We start from the raw sequence: 24,188 nt of genomic DNA, 5'->3' as shown, positions 1-24,188 counted from the left end.
ATGACATGACTGATGTTTAGCATCTACTAAAACACTGATCACTGCACCATCTCTGTATCTTTATAAAAATTTGCTTTAATTTCATTATCATGGGACTGGATTAAATATTCTTATTCCACAAATTGATGTCTCCACATTGGAAAACTGCACTTTCCAATATCCTCTCTCCAATTTCCCTTTTTTTCTGACCTAAGTATCATCCCACCTCTCTACATTTATTCTTTCACTGTGAAAAGTAATTCTATTTATTTTCCTCATATGTCTTATCTAACAGTACTAGGATAATTTTGATTTTGGCTCTTTGTTATCTCTTTTCTTTTGTCTTGCTTTTGGTGTAGTGAAGACACTACTGCAAATTGGAGTAATATGGGACAAATCTGACCTTGTTCTCATGTTGTCACCTATGTAATAAAATGCCACTCTTATGTTCACTGGCAGTTTAAGCCTCTCCCATTTTCTTTAATGTGGTTTTCCACTAACAAACCATCTGATTTAAATTCTTAAAGCCTTCTTGTTTGCTCTCATTATGAATTCATCTCCCATTTGCTTTGACCAATTTCCAGAATTTTACATTTTAATTTTCCCCTGCTCTGATCATAAAAGGGCCAATGACTCCTACTACTCTCAGCTGATACAGTGAAAGTCCCACACCAATACAACACAATTTGATAGTCTAAATTTTCTTTTCAAAGAAATCTGTGCAAAGGCCCAAGCACTGTTGCCAGTCACTGTAGGGCTATGGGTTTTCCATTACACACAAAACTCGAGGCAATAATTATAATGATCATTATTATGATAAATTCTATGTGGTCATAAACTTTAAGATCTCACCATTCATTCTTTTCATGATGTTAGTATTACCTGCAAATAAATTTGTGCAGGTTCGTATTCCATCTATCATGTAATGGACATACAATAAGGATATACCTAGTGGCAGAACCAAATTTTGTGGTATTCCACTGGTCATTTTGTTACCAATTCAGCACAGCACCTCATCTTTCACCATTGTTCACATACATCTTTTATTTAGAAAACCTTTCATCCATCCTAATGCCCTTCCTCTACCTTCTGCACATTTTATTTTTCATATCAATATTTTGTGTTGCATTTTGTTGAAGGCCAACGCCAGGTATACACAATCCACCTAACCATCTCTCTTATGCAGACTACCATTCTTGAATGAAAAGTTAGCAGGCTGATTATGCATGACTTTTCTAAATCTAAATGAAAAAAAATCCTTTCTCAAACTAATTTATCATCTTTTAAAATTTCTTAACCTTTTTGGCAATCATGCAGGTTAAAGACACTAGTCAATGGATCTCCCCCATTTCTTTGGATATTGGTACTACATTGGCAGGTTTCCAGTCCAATGGTACCTTCCCCTCTTCCAGAGAACATGCAATCAGTTTTTCTATTTTTTCCACTAATTGTTTTCTTCGCCCTTTAATATCCAATTTGAGGTCCCATCTAGCCTCAAAATCTTACTCAGATTTTTTAATAAATAGATCACCTCTTGTACTACCACTTTTAAGTTCCTTTTCTTCATCAAATTCCTCTTAGTGATTAATGCCTGGCAATCTAATTTCATTATTTCAACTTATTCATATACTATCTCTAACCTTCAACTTGGATATTACTCTTCTGTTCCTCAGCTTACCATTCACCAGTTCTGTAAAATATCTTTCGTTCATCTTTATAGTTATCAATTACATCCTTTTCAAATTTCTCTTCCTCTTTTCTTTTAATTGTATATTAATTTTATTCTTGTACATTCTTCTATGATAATCTTTATGCCATCTCTTCTATGCATTGTCTCTTTTGTTTTGCCAATGTAAATATTTTATTTATTAATCTATTTTTTCTCTCCCACTCATCTGTGGCACATATGTTTCCACTGGTTTTATAAGTTTTAAAGAAATTTTCTCATTTCTTCTTTGTTTATTTTGATTCACTCAACTTCCTCTATTCCAGTTCTTCATCATACAATCTCACTTCTGCCAAATCAGATTTGAAATTGTGATGGCTTTTCTGTCTATTTCTTCTCTTACCTTTAACATGCCCAAAATCAATCTGCAGTGGGCAATAACCAGGACATCTGAATCACGCCAACACAACATTTATGACACTTTATTGAGATATAACACATCTATAAAGGCATTTGCAATTACAGAAAATTTCCAGTATGGAACAAAGTCCATTGGACTAAAAAAGGTAAGCTCACACCAAGTGCTTAGTTATGATCAAGGTCAATTTTGCCCTCTTTGTACAGATTTATAGGGCAAGTAAATGTCACCGGCAATTGTTGGATTAGAACAAGAGACCCCACTGTGCAGGGTGTGATTGAAATTGAAACGATTGAACACTGAAAGTTTAGAATCCTCCTTTTTTCCCTAGAGCCCATGCAGGAAGAAAGATTTTTTATGAAGTTAATTCTGTATAATTCAAGAAAACAATAAATGTAAGTAAATCTAAGTTTCCATAAACAGCCATATAAGATATGATAATTTCTTTCTCCTTTTTTATTCCAAAGACTACTGTCCTCACATCAATGATATCTTTATATACATTATTCTGATACATAAATCTACACAGTTTAAACTTGTATTCCCTTCTTGAGATGTGAAGGAATGTCTGTTATGTGGTGCTTGTCAACAAAATTTCATTGAAACAAGGTGCTTTGTGCAGATTACTCGATTTAACTGGATTTCATAGTATACAAAATAATCATCTGATATCCTACTTATAAAAGATCTATCTTTTTTCTTAAGCTGCAACATAAGGTATACAAAAAAAATGTATATTCATTAAGATTTGCAGCAACTCATTTCAGTTTCATTCATCTTGGAACTACCACTTTTGTTTTCTTTCACAGACTTGACTGGATAAAAAAAAAAAAAAAAAAAAGCACAGTACTTTTTCACACCCCCATTCTCCTTCAATTTTAATGTGTATACAGGTACTCCCTGATTTACACTTGGGTTACGGATCCTGATATAAATTTTCCTATGAGAGTGTACTAGACTGTTAAAGATTATTCTTATAAATTTCCATTCAATAATGTATGATGTTTAGTGGTAATTCTTATAAAATTCAGTCATCCTAATATTCAAATTAGGCATTACTAAAAAATCTTTTAAGGTTAGAACTCATCTGTACATACATTTACACTTAGTACATACAATGCAATAATGCTGATTAGGTAGCTTAAGTAGAGAAAGTAGGGTGGTCATAATTACAAAGTATGCCTGCAACACATAGAGTAGATCTGGAAAGTAATTGATCATGGAAATGTGACAGCAACCTTTAAGGTAATATACAATAATACAAAGTGTATCACTTGTTAGTTGCAGCCTCTCACAGTATAGTGTAGACACCTCTACCTAAGTGGGGAACCTTAGGAACAAGGGTCTGTTCTCTTCTGTAAAATATTGAAGCAGTTATTGACTCAGTTTTCATTATATGGAAAACCTACAGCCCTGCAGTGGATGGCAACAGTCTTTGGAACCTGCTACAGATCTCTCTGGGAAGAAACTTTGGACTGTTGTCTGCATTGTAGAAGTGTGGGACTGTTTCTATATCACTGGGTCAAAGTAGTAGAGAATGGAGAGAGCAATTGCAGGTAGTCAGCTCTCTGTGTGCAAAAAAGTGTAAGAAATAAAGTTGAAGTTGATAAAGAGAGATATCGGGTCCGGTTCAAGGACCAAGTGCCAGTACCTTAGGGCTGCACCTCCTGTTGGAGGTGAGGAGGTTGACAGGCTTCAAAAATGGACAGCATTGCTAGCCATCTTGCAAAACATTAAAGAATAATGATGGTATACACCAAAACCACTCCCGATAGGGTCATCTGCACTTTGAGATCAAAATCATATCCATAGAACAGTACAAGAAAATAGGCAACATACAATTCTATGCAAGAGCCCTCAATCCCACTCTTCATTCCCACCACATCACACACGCATATCCAGCCATATACAACAATAATACAATTTCAGCATCATAGTAGACAAACACCAGCACCCATGTCTGTCTGTTCCATGGGGTTTGAACTCAGATTAATCACATGTGAAGTAAGATTACTACCCTGGAACCACCCAAGGTAGTAGTAGTAAAGTGGTCATATGAGTATTGTAATTTATCTAAAACTAAAAAATCACCAAGTGTAAAATTAGGAATATCTGTCATGTACCCTCAAATTACAATTAAGTTTTTCATATTTCAGATGCACAAAGTAAACCCTTATATATTAATATCTGATATAGTACTATCACGAAGGGAGTGATAAATCTTTTGGTGAATAAAATTGGTTGTGTGGTCAGATATGTTTCTTTTTTCCTGAATATCAGAGAAGTTTGAAACACAACATGTATTCACTAATATGAAAAATGAAAACGCAGAATGATATGAGAATCAAGAGAAATTAAATACTTTACCCTTGGTCTTCTTTCTCCTCCTTAATTTTAACTTTATCAATTTGAGAATATGACATTTCACTCATGGACGTGCAGTCTTCTGAAGCGTCAAGACCACCCTCAACTTTGATTAAAACTTCTTCAATCGGATGCCTCGTCTCATCAAAATCCTCCGCTTCTGGACTACTGATAGAATCATTTAAGACAACATGGCCTTCTCCTTCTCTTATTAGAACCTCTACTATTTCATTCTTTGGTTGATCATTATTCAAACTGTTTTGTCTATGCTTACGCAGGTGGCGCTTCAGGGACAACTCGCGACTGAACAGAGCATCGCAAATTATGCACTTATATTTTTTCTCGTCACTGTGAGTCTCTACGTGTGTTCTGAGGGTGTCCCGGCGAGAAAATGAGGCATCGCACAACTCGCAGTTAAATGGCCTTTCGCCTGTATGACTTCTGACGTGGGTATTGAGGTGCGATAATTTGGTGAATTTGGCGTTGCAGAATGAACAAGTGTGCGGTTTCTCCCCTCTATGTGTCATCATATGAAACTTGAGCGAGCCAGGATGGGAAAAACCAGCATTGCATTCCTTACACTTATGGGGCATGTCTCCTGTGTGACTACTGACGTGGTACTTGAGGTGGTCGGAACGGGAGAAGGCGGAATCACAGTACGAGCATTTATAAGGCTTTTCTCCTGTATGAGTTCTTAAATGTGCCTTCAGAGTCGACGAGGTCGTAAAAGCAGCGACACAATAACTACATTTATACGGCTTTTCTCCCGAATGCGTCATAATGTGGGTTTTAAGGTGCCCGGCTTGGCTGAACGTCGCCATGCAGAGCTGGCACTTGAAGGGCCTCTCCCCGGTGTGGGTCCTCATATGTACCTTCAAGTCCGACATGCCAGCAAAGGCAGAATTACACTGTGAGCACCTGTGGGGCCGTTCTCCAGTGTGGGTTGTCATATGAATACGTAGGTGAGTCGAATCGTAAAACGCTGCTTCACATAACACGCATTTATGGGTCCTTATACCTAGATGCCTCCTCACGTGCTTGTTCAAACCAGATTTGTTGCTAAGAGAGTTGCCGCAAAGATGACATGTGTATAATTTTCCCCCAGTGTGTACTCTCATGTGCTGCTTCAGGCCAGACGGCAAAGCAAAAGCTGAGGTGCACAATGAACATTTATGCGGTCTTTTGTTTATTGTTGTTGTCTGATGTCCGTTGCCATCATCTTCCTGAGATGAAGCTGAAATCCCAAGTATGTCATCACCTAGCCCTTCCTTAGCTGAGGTATTGGTTTCTTCATTAACTTCATGCACTGAAGACCACAAGCTGGAATAATAAGCTTCATCTAATTACCTGTACTATGTACAGTACTAAGTCACAAATTACACAGTTTTCCCCCTCTTCTATTCCTTAATTAAGAAAACTAACACTGCATTAAACAAACCTTTCCTGGTTCATCAAGCTGCTGACAATGGTATCCACTGTTTTTCTGTCAATATCTGCCTCTTCCATCTGCAATGGAAAATGCATAATTCTTCTTTTTTTCACAGGAAATCTAACATAATGTTTTCTAACTTTTCAATGAATAATGCATACTAACATTTACTATTTCTGCATTATATACACTATTTTAGTCCATGCCTTACCAAATAAAAAGAAATGAATAAAAAAAAAATGAAAAACTAGATTGGCTACCATTGTTGCACTTCTACAGAGAATTTAAAATAATAAATCTGTGGACACCAGAGCAAGTATCAACCCAATGAAGGTATGTTAACATACAAAATTACCTATTACTGTGCATGTGTGGGTATTACAATAATAGAATAAATCAATTAATCAACTCCAAAATTAAGATTTAAGGTAAAAAACAAGAAATAGGGTTGACTGCAAAGAAAAGATGAACTATAGTATGAAGGTTAAGTATAGGAGGAGATAGTGGAGAAATGCATGAAAAGAGGAGAAATGGACTGATAATTAGAAAAGGTTCACAGAAAAACGGAAAATTGAAAAGGACATAAAATAGTTTCCCGCCATGACTAATGGATGAAATCCATTTCACTGCCCATAAACACAGTAAATATGATTTGCAAAGAACACGCCCCAGTTTTCTGTTTCAAGGCTGGGAACTGAAACCCAGTGCAGTACCCAAAAGAGAAGCACCACTTTATATATAATCACATCACAACAAAGTAATGTCAAAAAGCACATTGGTAAAATAATACTAATGACCCACTTTTGGAGAAGAATAAGCAAAAGTAAAAAGATCCGTATATTTTGATCACTAACTGTGATCCTCTTCTGCTGCTGAAGAGGATCACAGTTAGTGACCAAAATATAGGGATCTTTTTACTTTCACTTATTCTTCTCCGAAAGTGGGTCATTAGTATTATATAATCACATACTGAAATGGGTGAAACTTTTTAAGTGATAGACATAGGAGAACAGTGGCGAGAGATGAAAAGTGAGACTGGAGAAGAGGGACTAATGACCTCCAACAGGGTTCAGTTCTGACATCCCTAAGGTTTCTATTAAATATAAATGACATGATAAATGGAATAGACAGCTATACAAACTTATTTGTAGATGACTCCCAGATCATGAAGGTGAGGAATGAGGAAGATTGAAAACTGTCAAAGGAAGATTTTGTTAAGGTTTATGAATGGAGCCAAAATTGGAAAATGAATTCAATTACAAAGAAATGCAAAATCATGGAAGTGAGCCAAAGTAAAATAAATAGATAATTAAAAAAAAAACATGAAAATAAAAATTTAATAAATAAACACATAAATAAATAAAAGAAGATTGATGAAAAATACAATATAGGAAAAGAACCTAGCAGTCTTAATTAGGGATAATCTATCACTAGAAATTCATATAAAGAAAATAAGAAGACAGATCCATAACCTGCTGAAGAAAATAAGAGTGGGATTTTATTATATGGAAAAAGATACAATGAAGAAAATAATTGAAAATTGAAACATGCAGTGGCATAGTCACTATACCTAAAGAAAGATAACAGAAAAACTGAGAGAATATAAAAGACAACAATCAAGATGATTCCAAGTTTGACAAAATTATATTGAAATCATATCTTGTGCCATCTAAATTATATACTACAATTTTAGCTTTCATGAAGATTCAAGAGAACAGAAGAAAAAAATAATTTCATACCTATAAAGCAAGTTTTTTCCTTATAAGGGAGGAACCATATAAGGAAAATAATTGGTATTTAGATAGACACAGAATGATTTTTGTCATTCTTTTCTTGAATCTCCATGGAAGCCAAAACTCTACTGTATAATTTAGACGAGACCTAAAACAAAATATAACTTCAGTATAATTTCATCAAGCCTGGGATCATCTCTGTATCTACCTTTAATATATTCATAAGAAATCTCACTTATGAGGTAAGAATTGTGGAAGATATGATAAAGATACAGAAGTATTTCAGAGGTACTAATAAGTTTGATATTTTTATATTGATAAAGTATTAAAAGTTAACGAAGATGACCAAATACAAAAAAATGCAATGGTTTCAAGTTAACTCATTTTCATTGTACAAGAGAAATTGGTAGAAATAAAATAAGTAACTTATATGTATGAAATAATGTTCCCAATGGTTTAGTTAGTGCAAATATACTACACACTTTTCTAGACAGGCATATGACAGATGAACAATGGATGTGAGTTGCTATAGTTCCCTGAAGTTTATGTTCGAGATATGAGCTACTTCAGTATGATTTGTCAAGGTCTTGCCCAGTAGTGTGATTTGTGAAAGGAGAGTGGATGCTAAAACAGGCTGGACAGTCTTGTAAGAGATAAAAATTCGATGTAAGACGTGACCCTGGATAGTCTCCTTGGGTTATGAGCTTTAGGTATTCTATGATTTCTTGATTATTTTGTGTTACTTTTTAAAAAGAATTACCACAAACAAAAATCTAGCTCACTAAGCCATCCTTATAACACACACACTCACACACATAAATGTAATAAAAATTCCACCTGCACTAAAAACATTTATTTAATATTACGACCACTTTTGTCATTGTTGAACACATCAAATTGAATTTGGAAAGATTGGAAAATTAATTAGCTGTAAATGACGGTCGACTTAATCCAATACTCATTATACTGATCAAGTAAGAGTTAATGTTGCTATTATTTTATTGTATTTTTTTTACAGCAGGAAGTTCCTTCAGGGATCAATTAATCAACTGCTATCGATATTTTATGTACAAAATGGAGCATTCCATCAATGCGATTATATTGAAATATGGTACGTTATCTTAGGAAACCGTGCTTCAAATGTAAATTCAGTGACCACCATTGTTCTATGAGATATTTATCATACCAATCCCATGTAGGAAATAATCGTTTACCTTTTATATTTATGTGAAGATTAAACAGCAATATTCATGTTTCTCCTTTGTTTACATCCATAAACATTTTGTCCAAAGAAAAAGCGCTATATATGTACATAAATGGTATGTATATTTGTATTCATATTTCTACTTATAACAATTACCCAGATTGAAGTTATTGCTAGATGTTGATATTTATGGAAAATTAGATGGCCTTACTGATTATTTTCGCAAAGCTATTAGTGAAATTTTGGCTGCTTATAGAATTTTGTATACAGTAACTAATTTGTTTTCATAAATGCTATGTTATACCTATTCCTAAAGAAACGCAATTTTCAGGATGGCATTTTACACAACAATGTGAATATTAACAATCACACACTTTACGCTGACATCCTCTATAATAATTCATTTGATGAGTAAGACAAAAATTTACACTAAATTTAGAGGTCCACGTTATGGAACGTAAAGATTAATATGCAATAAAACATAGAAAAAACATTAACACAAGTGGAAACTACAAAAGGAATAGAATTCCACCCCATAATTGACCTGAAAGTTTGTCGTGCGTAAAAAAAGTACGATATCCCCTTACTTCACTTTGTGTTACCTTGTGTAGATATGCCGCCTCTTTGTTATGTATCCTGAAAGAGTAGGAAAATAATATTATATATGTCTCCTATAAGACTGTAAACGACCTGTCCTATTATATTTACTGCGTGGCATATGCTATCTCAACATGTTCCATGTCATGCAATATTATATGCACGGAATCCTTCTTGCTCGTTCATACACTTCAGTCGTTTAGGTGAGGCTAAATATGTATAAAATGTTTTCTTTGGGTAGCAGATTTCTTTTGTTCAATCCAAAACATTTAAGATAATCGTACCAAGTCTTCCCCATTTTCCAAGACTTCGTCCTACTCGCTTCGACCCTGTGGATAAATACGTTCTTAATCTTATTCCTGAAACATGTTTTTATCTGTTTATGTATTTTATTTATTTATTTGTCTAATTTATTCATTTATTTATTTATTCATTTATTTATTTATTTTTTTTTATTTTATTTATTCATTTATTTATTTATTTATTTATTTATTTATCTATCTATCTATCTATCTATCTATCTATCTATTTATTCATTGTTTTAAGTATAGACATGTTTGGAACGACAAGTGTTGTTTCGTGTACCTTATAATTGTGACAGTAGGCCCAGGATAACTTGACCTATTTTTCAAATCTAAAATTCCCCCCCACACACACACACACACACACACACACACACACACACACACACACACACACACACACACACACACACACACACACACACACACACACACACATACAATTTCACGATTTTAAGAATAAACTTGATACTGAAAGATACAAAGATGAGATCACCACGAGCATAGCTTCCTTCTCGTATAATACTAGGTAAATACAACTAGGTAGATACACACACGCGCCCGCGCGCGCGCGAGCGACTCGGTGGCGCGGTTGATAGAGTATTGGACTATCAGTACGGTGGTGCCGGCAGTATCTGGTTCGAATCCTGCCCAGGGCCGAAATTATTTCGGTATCGCTGCGCTTCGGGTCGTTACTCCGACTCTCGTGGGCGGGGAGTTGTGTGTGTGTGTGTGTGTAAGATCATAGCATTGCCCATAGATCGGTCATACGAGCTCTAAGCTCTCCTTTGGGAGGGAAATAGCTGTCGATCACGAATCCAACACGTGATCCAAGGACCAAGGTGAATACACAAACACACAACGACTCGATGGTGCTGTGGAAGCGTTCACGACTGCTACTACAGCTGTCTGAGTTCGAATCCCGTCGAAGACTGAAAATATTTCAGTATCGCTGCACTGCGAGTCGTTACTTCAACTCTTGTGGGCGGGGAGTTGGGTGGGCGTGTGCGTGTAAGGTCACAGTATTACCCATTGATCGGTCATATATAAGTTCTGAGCTCTCTTCCGGGAGGGAAAATAGTTGTTGATCCCGAGTCCAACACGTAATCCAACACCATGGTAAATCACACACACACACACACACACACACACACACACACACACACACACACACACACACACACACACACACACACACACACACACACACACACACACACTCGTCGAATGGACGGCGAGAATTGGTGTACCGAAGAAAAATTAAAATCTACGTAGATCTCAACGTCCAGGAAGTGCCTTATTGTATTCATAGGGAAGGGGAGTGCTCGTGGTGTAGTGGGGGAGTGATAGGGAAGGAGAAGGGAAGGGATTATTGAGGGAAATGAGGAAGAGAGGGACATGGTCCAGGAGGCCAGGCGTCTTGTAAACAAGAGGCGGACCGACAATAATGACTTTGGTGACGACGGGATCAACAAAAATATAAAGATTAGAAGTATAGATAAGAGCAGCACAGTGGAAGGTGATGATAGTAGTTTCCAGGGATTTAAATAGGGTGGGGGGATACCAACCTCCCCCGATTGGCAAGACTAGAGGAGAAACTTGATAAGATGACCGAACATTGGGAAAACAGGTTCGGTAACGTAGCCAAAATTGCGCAGAGTTGAAAAATTGGAAGAACTAGAGAAGGTGAACAAAAATTTAACTAATGAAATAGAAGAATTAAAAAGACAGTTAAAAGAAGTAAAAAAGGAGAATGAAGAATTAAAGAGGAATAATAAAGACAACAAAGAGGCCATAGCAAAAGAAGCACAGGGTTGGAAAAAAATCCAGGAAAACAGTAAAGTTGCATTTACTGACATAATTAAACAGCAAATGAAAGAACAAACTGAAGACTCAGTTATCAAAGTGATGAGACAGAAGGAGAATATAGTAAGAGACTTAGCAGATAAAAATAAATGTATAATTATATTAGGAATGGAAGAGAAAAATAACCTAGATGGACTTCAAGAATCAATGAGGAAAAAGAAAAAGTAATCAGTTTACTAGAATTAGTTCAGGAAGAAGAACCTGAAATCATGAAACAAATGGAAGAGATGTATAGACTCGGAAAGTATAGTATAGATAAGACCAGACCAATTAAGATTAAATTCAGGTCACAAACGACGGCAGAGAATATCTTAACAAAAACAGGGAAACTAGCAGAAAGTGAACAATATAAAAAGGTATGGATAAGAAGAGAAATGAATAAAGAGGAGAGAGAGGAGGAGAAAATGAAAAGATATGAAGCTAAAAAAAAACGAGATGAGAACAGAGTCAGAAAAAGAGAAGTTCTATTAGAGAGTAGTGAACATGAAAGTGAGGAAATACAACATACTAGAGAAAAAAAAAGGGAAACAGAGAACACAATGGAAGTGGCAGAAAACTAAGAGTGTCTTACACAAACATAGATGGATTAATAACAGGATTGAATGAACTGAATGATTATCTGAAGGAAAAAGAACCGGACATAATGGGAATTGTAGAAACGAAATTAAAAGGTCCACTACCACCCAACAGTACAGGACATGATGCATATAATTATTGGATTAGAAACAGAGAGACAAAAGCAAGGGGGTAGAGTTATCTTCCTGACTAAGAAGGATATAAACGTGAAGAGTGTCACATATGGAAAGAATAGAGATGATTATGATCGAAGTGGAAGACAGAGATAAGGAGAACAGAAAGTTTGTGATAAATTATGTGCCTCCAAAAACAGCCTCGTGCGAAGAGAGTGAACGTAAAAGTATGTTAGAGAACACAAGGATAACATTAGATAAGATAATGGAAGATGGAGGAAGAATAGTTATGATGGGCAACTTTAATTGCAAAGAAGTCTGCTGGGAAGAGATGACAGTAAAGGGTGGAGACGGCTCATGGGGAAATGTTCTACTCAAGATGATTATTGAACATACAATGACACAGTGGATGCAGGAGAACACAAGGTATAGAAATGAAGAACCATCGAGACTAGACCTAATAATCACATCTGAACCTAGAATAGTGGAAAAGATTGAATATAAAACACCAATAAGTAAAAGTGACCACATATTGATTGAACTGGAACTAAATGAGGAAAAATACACGAAAAATGAACAATATAAAAAAGAAAGAATGATGTATGAAAAAAACAAACTTTGATGACATAAGAGATTTCTTTTAAAAAGAAAACTGGGAAGGAATATACAAAGAACAAATAACAGTGAAAGAGAAATGGAATATTTTGACAAAAATTTATATACATACATACATACATACATATACCAAGGCTTTTTCCCCCTTACAAGGGGGGTAGGACAAGGCACAAAAACATTTCCACCCATTTCATCCCCGAAAACACTCCACACCCCTCCACCCTCCCTCCCATCTTAGCACCTCCTAGATGATGGGTCATCCCTGCACCCTGTCCACTACCCTGGGTCAGAAGCAGTGTCGCAGGATACAGCACATCCACAGCAAGGCCGCTTCATTAAATCGGCGACACCCCTCTCCGTCCCCCCATATAAAGGAGAGGACGGGGAGAAATCCCTTCGGGCTGCGTCAAAATTTTTTGCTCACACACACTACCTCACCCCCAATCCCCCGTCCAATCCACTCACTTTTTATAAATTTTGGTCAAAATATTCCATTTCTCTTCTACTGTTGTATCTTCTTTGTGTATTCTTTCCCAGTTTTTATTTTGAAAGAATTCTCATATTTGATCAAAATTTGTTTTTCGTACATCATTCTTCCTTTTCTATATTGTTCATTTCTTTTCATGTATTTTTCCTCATTTAGTTCCAGCTCAATCAATATGTGGTCACTTTTACTTATTGGTGTCTTATATTCAATCTTTTCCACTATTTCAGGTTCTGATGTGATTATTAGGTCTAGTCTCTATGGTTCTTTTTCATTTCTATACCTAGTGTTCTCTTGAATCCATTGTGTCATTGTATGGTCAATAATCATCTCATACATACATACATACATATACCAAGGCTTTTTCCCCCCTTCAAGGGAGGTAGCCAAAAAGGAAAAGGTATAAAATCATTCCCACCCATTCCATCCCTAAATACACTCCACACCCCTCCATCCTCCCTCTTATCTGAGCACCTCCTGGATGACGGGTCAACCCTGCACCTTGTCCACTGCCCTGGGTCAGAAGCAGTGTCGCAAGACAGCACATCTACAGCAAGGCCGCTTCATTAAATCGGCGACCCCCCTCTCCGTCCCCCCACGCATAAAAGGAGAAGACGGGGAGAAATCCCTTTGAGCTGCGTCAAATTTTGCTCACACATACTACCTCATCCCCCACCCACCCCCCACCCATTCCACCTCATGCATCACAACATCATCCATATACAACCGTTTTCTAATCACCCCTATATTCTGTCCTCTCCCGTCTTTCCTCAACAGACATTCCCCTCTTCCCCAAAGCCCCCTTCACCCCATCCATCCACCTCATCCTAGGACGTCCCTTCATGTTCACTCCCCCCACATCTGCCTTCCATACCTCTTTTACTAGTCTTTCTTCACTCATTCTTTCCATGTGTCCAAACCATCCTAATACTCTTTCATCAACCCTATCTCCCAACTCCCTTTCCACCCCTGTTCTCCTCCTCACCTCCTCATTTCTCACTCTATCCAGCCTAGTAACCCCCATCATACTTCTCAGACACCTCATCTCAAACACATTTAAACTCCTTCTCTCTTCCTCTCTTATGTTCCATGTTTCTGCCCCATACAGTGCTGTTGGCACAATCACTCCTTCATACAGTCTCCTCTTAGCATCCATTCCCAAATGTCTATTCCTCATTACACTCTTTAATCCACCAAGGCAGTTACTCGCTTCTCTCAATCCACATTCTACCTCCACCTTCACTCTACCTTTCCTGCCACATTTACACCCAAGTATCTAAAACTATCCACTTCCTCCAGTCGCTCTCCCTTAATGCTCACTTCCAGTCTACTGCCACTTTCACCCCTTGTAAATCTCATCGCCTTACTTTTACCCACATTTATCTTCAGCTTTCCTCTATCACACACTCTCCCAAACCCTGTCACCAACTTCCTCAATCCCTCCTCCGATCCTGCCACAAGCGCATTCTCGTCCGCAAACAACAGCTGGCTCACCTCCCACTTTTCTCCATTTTCTTTAACCATCTCCAATCCCTGACCCACCACCCTTGCATTTACCTCTCGCACTATCCCATCCATGTATAAGTTGAACAGGCAGGGCGACATAGCGCACCCTTGACGAAGTCCCACCTTTACCTCGAACCACTCACTCTCTCCATTTCTAATCTTGACACAAGCTCTACTACCCTCATAAAAACACTTGACAGCTCCTAGAAGCTCCCCTCTTATCCCGTATATCCGCAAAACCTCCCACAGTGCCTTTCTGTCTACCCTGTCGTAAGCCTTTTCCAGATCCATAAAAGCCCAAAAAACATCCTTCCCCTTTCCTATAGCTTTCTCACATATCTGTCTTACCACAAAAATCTGATCTACACAACCTCTACCCGTCCTAAATCCACACTGTTCCTCACCAATTACTCCCTCTCTTCCTCTCCTAATCCTCTCAATCAAGATCCTTCCATAAGCCTTCCCAACTACACTTAACAAGCTAATCCCTCTGAAACTACTACATTCACACTTGTCCCCTTTTCCCTTGTAAAGTGGAACTATACAGGCACTCCTCCAGTCCTCCGGCACTCTATCCTCTCTTAATCAAACATTAAATAACCTCACCAGCCAGTCCACCATCACTGTACCTCCTTTTTTTTTTAGACATTCTGCATGGCATCCATCCAGACCAGGTGCCTTATCTGCTTTCATCATCTTAACAACTGCCTTCACTTCATCCTTCCTTATTTCTCTTCCATTTTCCTCAGTCATCACGGTCATTTTCTTAGCGTTTCCCACTGCAGCTATCTTTCCCTCCCTATCCTCCTTCACATTTAGCAACTCCCTAAAATATTCTGCCCATCTTCCCCTTACTGCCTTCTCTTCCATTATCATCTCTCCATCTGCACCTTTTACCTTTTCTTCTCTACTTGATTCGCCTCCTCTTCCTCTCTTAATTTCTTTCCAAAACATCTTTTTATTACTTTCAACATTTTCTGTCATACTCTTTCCCCATTTCACATCTGCTCTCCTCTTTGCCTCCTTTACCTTTTGCTTTACTTCTCTTTTCTTTTCTTTGTGCCTCTCATATGACTCCCTTGTCCTATTTTGTAACCAATCTGTGAAAACTCGTTTCTTCTCTTCTACACCCTTCTTTGTTTCCTCATCCCACCATTCACTACCCTTCCTTCTAATTCCTCCTGTCTTTCTTGTTCCACACACCATCTTTGCACACTTTGTGACTCCCTCCTTCAACCATCTCCATATTTACTACTTGAAATAAACTCTCTAATATTATTACATAATTTAAATATTTCTTTAATGTACATTGTAATGACATAATAGTATGCCTTCATGCTGGCTATGAAAATTAATATGACAAAATACTCTTAAAAAAGTTACTGGTATGGTTAATATATCTTAAAGATTTTAACAATAAGGTTATTTATGCCTTTCCATTAAGATTTCTCACAAATAATTTTCTTGGAAATCTGGTTATCCACACAAATATATACATTTGTTAAAGCACAACTACATTAGGATCTTGTCATTCATGAGCTTGAGTTAAAATATAACATTAGGGACACAATTTTAAAGCATGACATTGTTCCTCCTAAGACTTCTCGATTTAAAGTCTCCCAAAACAAATGTTACAATGTACTAGTACTTGATTACACTGGCCTGCGTTTGTTTTATTTATTTTTTTCCAAAGGTCGAAGGTTTTTCAAGTGATATATAGGTTTTTTTGGTGCTCTGAATCCAAAAATGCCATCCGTTTCCTTGGATCAGGTCTAGTTTTTGAGATATGAGAAGTGCGACTTTTGGGCCTTGTATAGTACTAAGTATAAGGAAAACGAGGCTGCAGGTATAGCCTATTCTTATTATTATTATTATTTTTTTTTTTTTTTTTGCATAAAAATTATACTGTAGCACCCCGAAACTGATACTGAAACCTAATGATGTTTTTGTTTACTTTCAGGAAACTGAAACCGAAACTGAAACTGAAACTGCATTGACTACATTGACAAACTGCATTGACAACACTGAAACTGAAAATGGTTTAGAAAAGTGTGATCTCCAATCAATGTGACTGATTTTATAAGAATCTGTGCTTTTTACAAGAATCTGTGCTTCTTGTGTTTCTATTTTGGACACGTATCTTAGATTGACAGAAAATGGAACGCAAATGCACAAATCATCTTGATAGGTTCTGCTACATATGTGGTAATGAGATTCTTCCTCTTCGATTAGCAAATATAACTGATTTTGTGAAGAAGGCATATCATGCTTACTTTGGAGTTAAGCTTGGGGACCAGGACAAGCCATTTGCACCCCATGTTAGCTGCAAAACATGTGTCGAGAACTTGCGTGATTGGAGAAATAAAAAAAGGAAGAGTATGCCATTCGCTGTTCCAATGGTTTGGAGAGAGGGTAAAGATCATGTGTCAGACTGCTATTTCTGCATGACTAATTTTAAAGGAGTCAACCGCAAGAACAAGCATTGTATTCAGTATCCTAATGTTCCGTCTGCCATACGACCAGTCCCTCATGGTCCAGGCCTGCCCGTTCCCGAGCCAGATGTTGCAATGGAATCTAGCTCTGAATCGGAATCTGATAACGCACTAGACAGGGCAGAGGGTGGAGAATACATGCCAGAAGAGAATGACCGGCCAGTGCCTCTAACACAAGCAGATCTCAATGACCTGACACGGGATCTAAACCTATCAAAGGAATCAGCACAGCTTCTGGGTTCTCGTCTTCGTGAGAAAAATTTGCTAGCACCTGAGACAACATTCTTTTGGTACCGAGAGCGTGAAAGAGAATTTAGACAGTTCTTCACAACCCAGAAGGACTCGTCATTAGTTTACTGCAACAACATTGCTGGTTTGATTCAATCAATGGGGCTGGACTATGTTGCTACTGAATGGAGACTGTTCATCGACTCTTCCAGCAGAAGTCTCAAGGCAGTCCTCCTTCACAACGGAAATAAATACTCTTCAATTCCAATCGGTCATTCGGTGCAAATGAAAGAAACTCATGACAACATGGATCAGCTACTCTCTGCTCTGAACTACAATGACCATGGTTGGTTGATCTGTGGAGATCTTAAGGTAGTTGGATTGGTTTTGGAACTACAGGGTGGGTACACAAAGTATCCATGCTTTTTGTGTTTGTGGGATAGTCGGGCTGATGATCAACATTTTGTCAGACAAGAATGGCCACCACGACAACGTTTGGAACCTGGTTCACACAATGTTCAGGCTCGTTCTCTTGTTGAACCAAACAAGGTCTTACTCCCACCTTTACATATCAAACTGAGACTGATGAAGAACTTTGTGAAGGCAATGGACAAGGACGGCATGGGATTTACTTTTCTTCAGCAGAAGTTTCCTCGGATCAGTCTTGAAAAGCTTAAGGCTGGCATCTTTGATGTGCCTCAGATAAGGGAACTTACGAAGGACTCAATGTTTGACGATGCACTGAATGCAGCTGAGCTGTCCGTTTGGTGGTCGCTTAAGTCAGTTATAAGAAACTTTCTAGGAAATAACCGAAGTGCAGAATACGAGACAGACAGACAGACGTCCCCCAAATCAGGCTCGCCCAAAGTGGCTCGACAAAGAAACTGAAAAAAGTATTGCTAAAAAGAGACAGGCTTATAAGAAATATAAGTGCTCGGGTGCATCAAATTACTATTAAATTTATGTATCAATACAGAGATATTTAAAAAAGACAATAAGAAAAAGAAAACGACAATACGAAATGAACATCGCTGAGAAATCCAAAGAGAATCCCAAAGAATTCTATAGTTACATTAGAGATAAAAAGGTTGTTAGGAATCACATTGGTCCACTATTATCTGCTGACGGTCAACTTGAATATTCAAATGAAGGAATGTGTAATATCTTAAACAATTACTTTATCTCGGTATTCGTAAACGAAACACCTCAAAGTGAATTCCAAACTGAAACCTGTGAAAAGTCTGGGGTAAAGTTACTACGGTAAATATAACAAAAGAAAAAATTAAAAGGTGTATAGACAAACTCAAAGTTAATAAAACACCAGAGCCTGACGGTTGGCATCCAAGAATCTTAAAGGAAATGAAAAATGAGATTGTTGTTCCATTAGAAATTATTTTCAAGAAATCCATTATATCCGGAGATGTCCCAAGAGAATGGAAGCTAGCTAACGTTACTCCCATATTCAAAAAGGTGACAAAAAGAAACCAAATAACTATAGGCCTATAAGTTTGACTTCAATCATATGAAAAATTATGGAAACTTTAATCAGAGATGCTATCGAACATCATTTAGAAAGTAACTGTTTGATAAATGATAGCCAGCATGGTTTCAGACGGAAACGTTCTTGCGTGACTAACTTACTCGAATTCTACAACACAGTTATCTCGAATTATGACAAAAGAAACAATATAGATTTAATATATTTAGACTTTGCAAAAGCTTTTGATACCGTCCCACACGAAAGACTACTTACTAAATTAGCTTTGCATGGAATAAGTGGTAGCCTATTAGGTTGGACTAGTAATTGGTTGAAAGGTCGAAAACAGAGAGTTGTTTTAAATGGAAAAACTTCTGGATGGAAAAGTGTTGCAAGTGGAGTTCCTCAGGGTTCCGTTCTTGGGCCACTTCTATTCATAGTATATATAAATGATATAGACCATGGACTAAAATCTACTGTTTCCAAATTTGCTGATGATACAAAACTGTGCGGAGTGGCAAATGATCACTCAAACCAGTTAGATATTCAAGAAGATTTAGATAAATTACAGCAATGTGGCTAATGAAATTTAACACAAGTAAATGCAAGGTAATGCACATAGGTAAAAATAACAGTAAGTACGATTACAAGTTATTTGGAAATTCGTTAACAGAAGTGGATAGTGAAAAAGATCTCGGCGTAATTATCAGTAACGACCTCAAATCATCCAAGCAGTGTATTTCAGCCTCTGAGAAAGCAAATAAGATTCTGGGATTGATTGCGCGATCTTTTGATTTCAAAAGTCCATCACTCATTAACAAGCTATATAAATCGTTAGTTCGTCCACATTTGGAATATGCTGTTTCCGTATGGTCACGGAATCTCATTAAAGACATTGACAGACTGGAAAAAGTACAACGGCGAGCCACAAAACTGATTCCAAATATCAAAAATAAATCATACGAAAATCGACTTAAGCACATGAATCTGTTTTCCCTAAAAAAAAAAGCGCAGACTCAGAGGTGACTTGATACAGGTCTTTAAGATTTTAAAGGGAATTTACATCAAAAGTGACCAAGTTTTCACATTGAATGGGAATCAGACAAGAAACTATGGTCTCAAACTGTCCGAAAATAGATTCAATTTGGAAGTGGGTAGAAGCAACTTTGCCAACCGTGTAGACTTCCTGCACAGGTAGTGCAATGTAGTTCAATTCGAAGCTTTAAGAATCATTTAGATAAATACCTAAGATGCTGTAATGATTATAATTTATGTTATATTATTTGTTTTTGTTTTGTTATAATTTGTCTGTCTGATTTTCATTTAATATTAGTTATATGTCAATTTATTATCATTTACTATTTACCTGTTTGTTTGTTATTCAACTATACCTATGCATTTATTTATGTATTTTATTTGTTATTTACATTATTATAGTTTTTATTTATTATTAATATGATTTTTTTTTCTTTTCTTTTTTTCTTTGGGGCATCCGACCTAGATATGGATCAAAAGGTCTGCTGTCGGCATGCTCCGCCTTTGTAATCCTTTGTATGTCAGTCAAAATGCACTTTCTACGGTCCCACTTAGACTATTTCCCTCAGAACTGTGGTGACTTCAGTGAGGAACAGGGAGAACGTTTCCACCAGGATATTCGTGTCATGGAAGAACGCTACCAAGGCCGGTGGGATGTGAACTTTCTTGCGGACTACTGTTGGTGTTTGAAACGAGACGTGGTGGCTGCCCAACACAGGAGAAAGTCACTGAAAAGGCCCTTCATCCATGATTAGATTTTCTGTAATATATCCTCTTTATCTTCTGAACTATGCAAGAAAAAATTATTTCTTTTGTCAAGAATTTTTTTTCCAAAATTAAAGGGAATAAATAGCACTAAATGGCGTTTTTAATGATATTTACCGCCTCGTATCTGAAAAACGTGACCTAATTGAACAAAATGAGTGTGATTTTTAGATTCTGCATAGCAAATTACCCTAGAATCAGTTATCGGATGCTTTACCTTTGAAACTTCGCAGGCCAGCGTTATCATTATGCATATCAATTATGCATTCCGAAAAACTATATACTTGCCTGTGATCAACATGAAAGCAAGGGACGGGTACAGTGGGTGGTATTATTCTTGGTTCCTTCTTTATGAAGTTATGTACAGATTCCTAGGTAATGTAGATGTAAAAATATTTTTAAAATATGATAATTATATACAAGTTAGCCCATTGGTTGCCCTCAATAAATTAACGATTTATTATCTTGAGTACCGGAAATTCACCTCACTATAATACTTGTGGTTGTTATTCCATCATTATTATTGATTTCCTTTTGGTGTTTAATATTCATCATATATCTGACAGAACAATTATCCCGAAACACCAGTGGAACATAAAATGGATACAAATAACACACGCGTTTTCTTTGTTTACATCCATCGACATTTTGTAAATTAAAAACCGCTAGATAGATACTTACTTAAATTGTGCACTACAGCATTTTGATTGGTATTCAAATGTAGTAGACAGGTTTTGTCTGAGCTCATTGTTTATTTATGTCTTATGAATAAAATCTGTATGCTGCTAAATGGCACTTGATGATTTTCTAACAATCTGAATCATATCTGGTACCTCTAAAATTTGAAATACTAAATGTTCGGAGATAGACACAGAAACTTTACGTATACCCCCGACTCCACACGCCCTTGAGGTGGAGCTTGTACAATTGAATGTTGCTTGGGTGGATATTGTACGGTTGATTAGGGCTCCTGATACATAGCCTAACCTGACCTAACCAAGCATAACTTAACCTAACCTATGTTAGATTGGATTCTACATCTGGCCCGACTTTTCTTTACATTAATATGATGGTTTGTACAAATGGGTATTAGTTTTTCTTTTTATTTTAGTCTTAGCAAAATTATTTTGTAATTTCAACATCTAAAAAAATATAGTGTAGCCTATTATCATTTTCATATTCATTGGTGTACCTGATGGTCACGGATTTCATTGCAAAAAGTAAAGCGACTAAAGGCAAAGTCTTTCATTGTGGGGAGTTGGTCAAGTCTAGTCCTTAAATGAGCACAAACTTTATACATAATACTGTTTACTAAAACTGACTGTCAGTAGTACCATTTCGTTATCTTTATCATTAAAACCTAATCATTGTTTGGCCACCCCGTTCTGAGAAAAAAATATATGGTAATATGGTGTGTATATTTGTATCATTTAAATGATCGATTTGGCAATACCTATTTGTCAATCTCGCAACAACGTTAATTATACCATACCCAAATGTTCTTTATTTATATTGCTACGACCGTTTTTTTCGGAATATACACGCAATTGTCTTTAGCCTTTGACACTTATACAATTACATTTGAAAATTGTACGTTATTTTCGAAAACCAGCTTACTAATAACTCAAAGCACCACCATGATTATATCCGATAATATTGTTTCTAATTAATATGAGGCACATAACAAGATTACCTAAAGTTTTAGGGTTATTACTTAACGCCTTGTGACATAATATTGTGATAAAGAGTGTTCTATATAATACACTAATGTTATTAGATTAATAATGAGTACCCAACGATCCGTAAATAAAATATCACGAATAAAATAAATGGTATACCATAAATACTACGTTTTCTTTGTCTTAAAAGATTTTTTTTTAAAACAACAAGTGTACGGAAGTGTCAATTTGTGTGATCTATCCATGTCTTCATTTACTTAGAATATGCATAGCTGTCTCATTCACTTTTATTTCTTGCCGATGAAATAAAATAGACAAAAATGTTCGGACCAAGTTTCTTATTTACTGGTGGTGTTTCTGTTCATATATTTTTACGTGTCTGTGAATTTCTGTAATATATGTATATATAAATATACATATACAGTATATAATTTTCTAAGTTTATTGTAAAAAACAATACATTTAACTATTTTCAAACGTTTTAAAAGACTTATCAACTTAATACAAGTTGATAGTGCTAAGCAAACCAGATAATTTGAGTCACCATGCACACTAGTTTTATTTCCAATGTTTTGTTATAATATTGTAGTCTAAGTTACATTTCTTCTTTCATAAAATGTAGATTACATTGCCTAATTTCTTTGAACATTACCTTGATGTAATGCAGATTGAAAGTACCAATAATTTTTCTAAAGAAAATATATTGTACAGTTTATAATATATATGTGTATATATATATATATATACAAATGTAAAATACTATTTACTACAATGCAGTCTTTTATGAAGAAAAAAAAATCCCACTTTAGAATATGGTAATTTTGGGGGCAAAGATCTAAATTTGACATCGCCAATGGCTCACCATTTAACCATTCTATTGATAAGCCAGTTCTTGCTTATTTCTTTCTGAAATCTAAATTTGCCCAATCTAATACCATTACTATACTGCCCTGCTTAACCCATTAAACTCCGATGACAAGATGTCTTGTCATTTGGTCAAATAAAACAAAAAATCATAAAACACCAAAATGTTTGATCAAACACCAGAAAAATATGACGTCAATCCTCGCTTCGCTCGCAGCGAAGCGAGGACTGACGTAATATTTTTCTGGTGTTTGATCAAACATTTTGGTGTTTTATGATTTTTTGTTTTATTTGACCAAATGACAAGACATCTTGTCATCGGAGTTTAATGGGTTAATACGATTACCTTACCTTACAGGACCTCCACTAAATGGTACCTGTTATTGGCTTTTGATAGGCATTACAGAAGTGAAATACATATGCTAATCTTTGTACTTTTTTCATTTCAAAGATTACTTTCTCTTGCATGGATCTAATAAGGAAGTTCCCAAGACTATCAAGTTCCTATAGCAATTAACAATTGAATAATGAACATATAAATTTCCTAAAGTATATATTTGGTGTATAACAAATCATATTGATGGAAAAGTGTAGAATATACAATTGAAGTTGATTTATATCTTGATAATGCTGGTTTAACTTCTTGCATGTGTCTTTTTAATCTGGATTGAAATGTATAATTCTATATTGTCAGTATTAACCATATCTAAGACCAAACAATAGCTTTATATCTGCACAAAAATAATCTACAGTGCCATTAGTCAAAGGGATGAACAGAATGTCAACATATTAGCTC

The 24,188-nt window shown here is 36.3% G+C and overlaps 1 protein-coding gene across 1 annotated transcript; it reads right to left on the bottom strand.

Moving 5' to 3' along the window:
* Positions 1–2,112: 2,112 nt before the first annotated feature.
* On the bottom strand, positions 2,113–8,872 carry LOC143031546 (uncharacterized). The gene is made up of 3 exons (XM_076195536.1): positions 8,804–8,872; positions 5,866–5,933; positions 2,113–5,747 (listed from the first exon to the last, which is right to left on the bottom strand). The coding sequence occupies exons 2-3, from the start codon at positions 5,931–5,933 to the stop codon at positions 4,427–4,429; spliced, it is 1,389 nt and encodes a 462-aa protein (XP_076051651.1). The 5' UTR covers positions 8,804–8,872; the 3' UTR covers positions 2,113–4,426.
* Between the last annotated feature and the right edge of the window lie 15,316 nt (positions 8,873–24,188).

Source organism: Oratosquilla oratoria, chromosome 12 (assembly GCF_046742065.1).
Source record: "Oratosquilla oratoria isolate Oo_2021 chromosome 12, ASM4674206v1, whole genome shotgun sequence".
NCBI classification, from domain to species: domain Eukaryota; kingdom Metazoa; phylum Arthropoda; class Malacostraca; order Stomatopoda; family Squillidae; genus Oratosquilla; species Oratosquilla oratoria.
Note: the sequence above shows the minus strand (reverse complement) of the source record. Positions and strands in the feature narration are given on the sequence as shown.

Coding starts and splice junctions, on each gene's coding strand:
- LOC143031546 (XM_076195536.1), bottom strand. CDS start 5,933: ATGGAAGAGGCAGATATTGACAGAAAAACAGTGGATACCATTGTCAGC. Junction 5,748..5,865: donor AGCTTGATGAACCAGGAAAG/GTTTGTTTAATG, acceptor TTATTATTCCAG/CTTGTGGTCTTCAGTGCATG.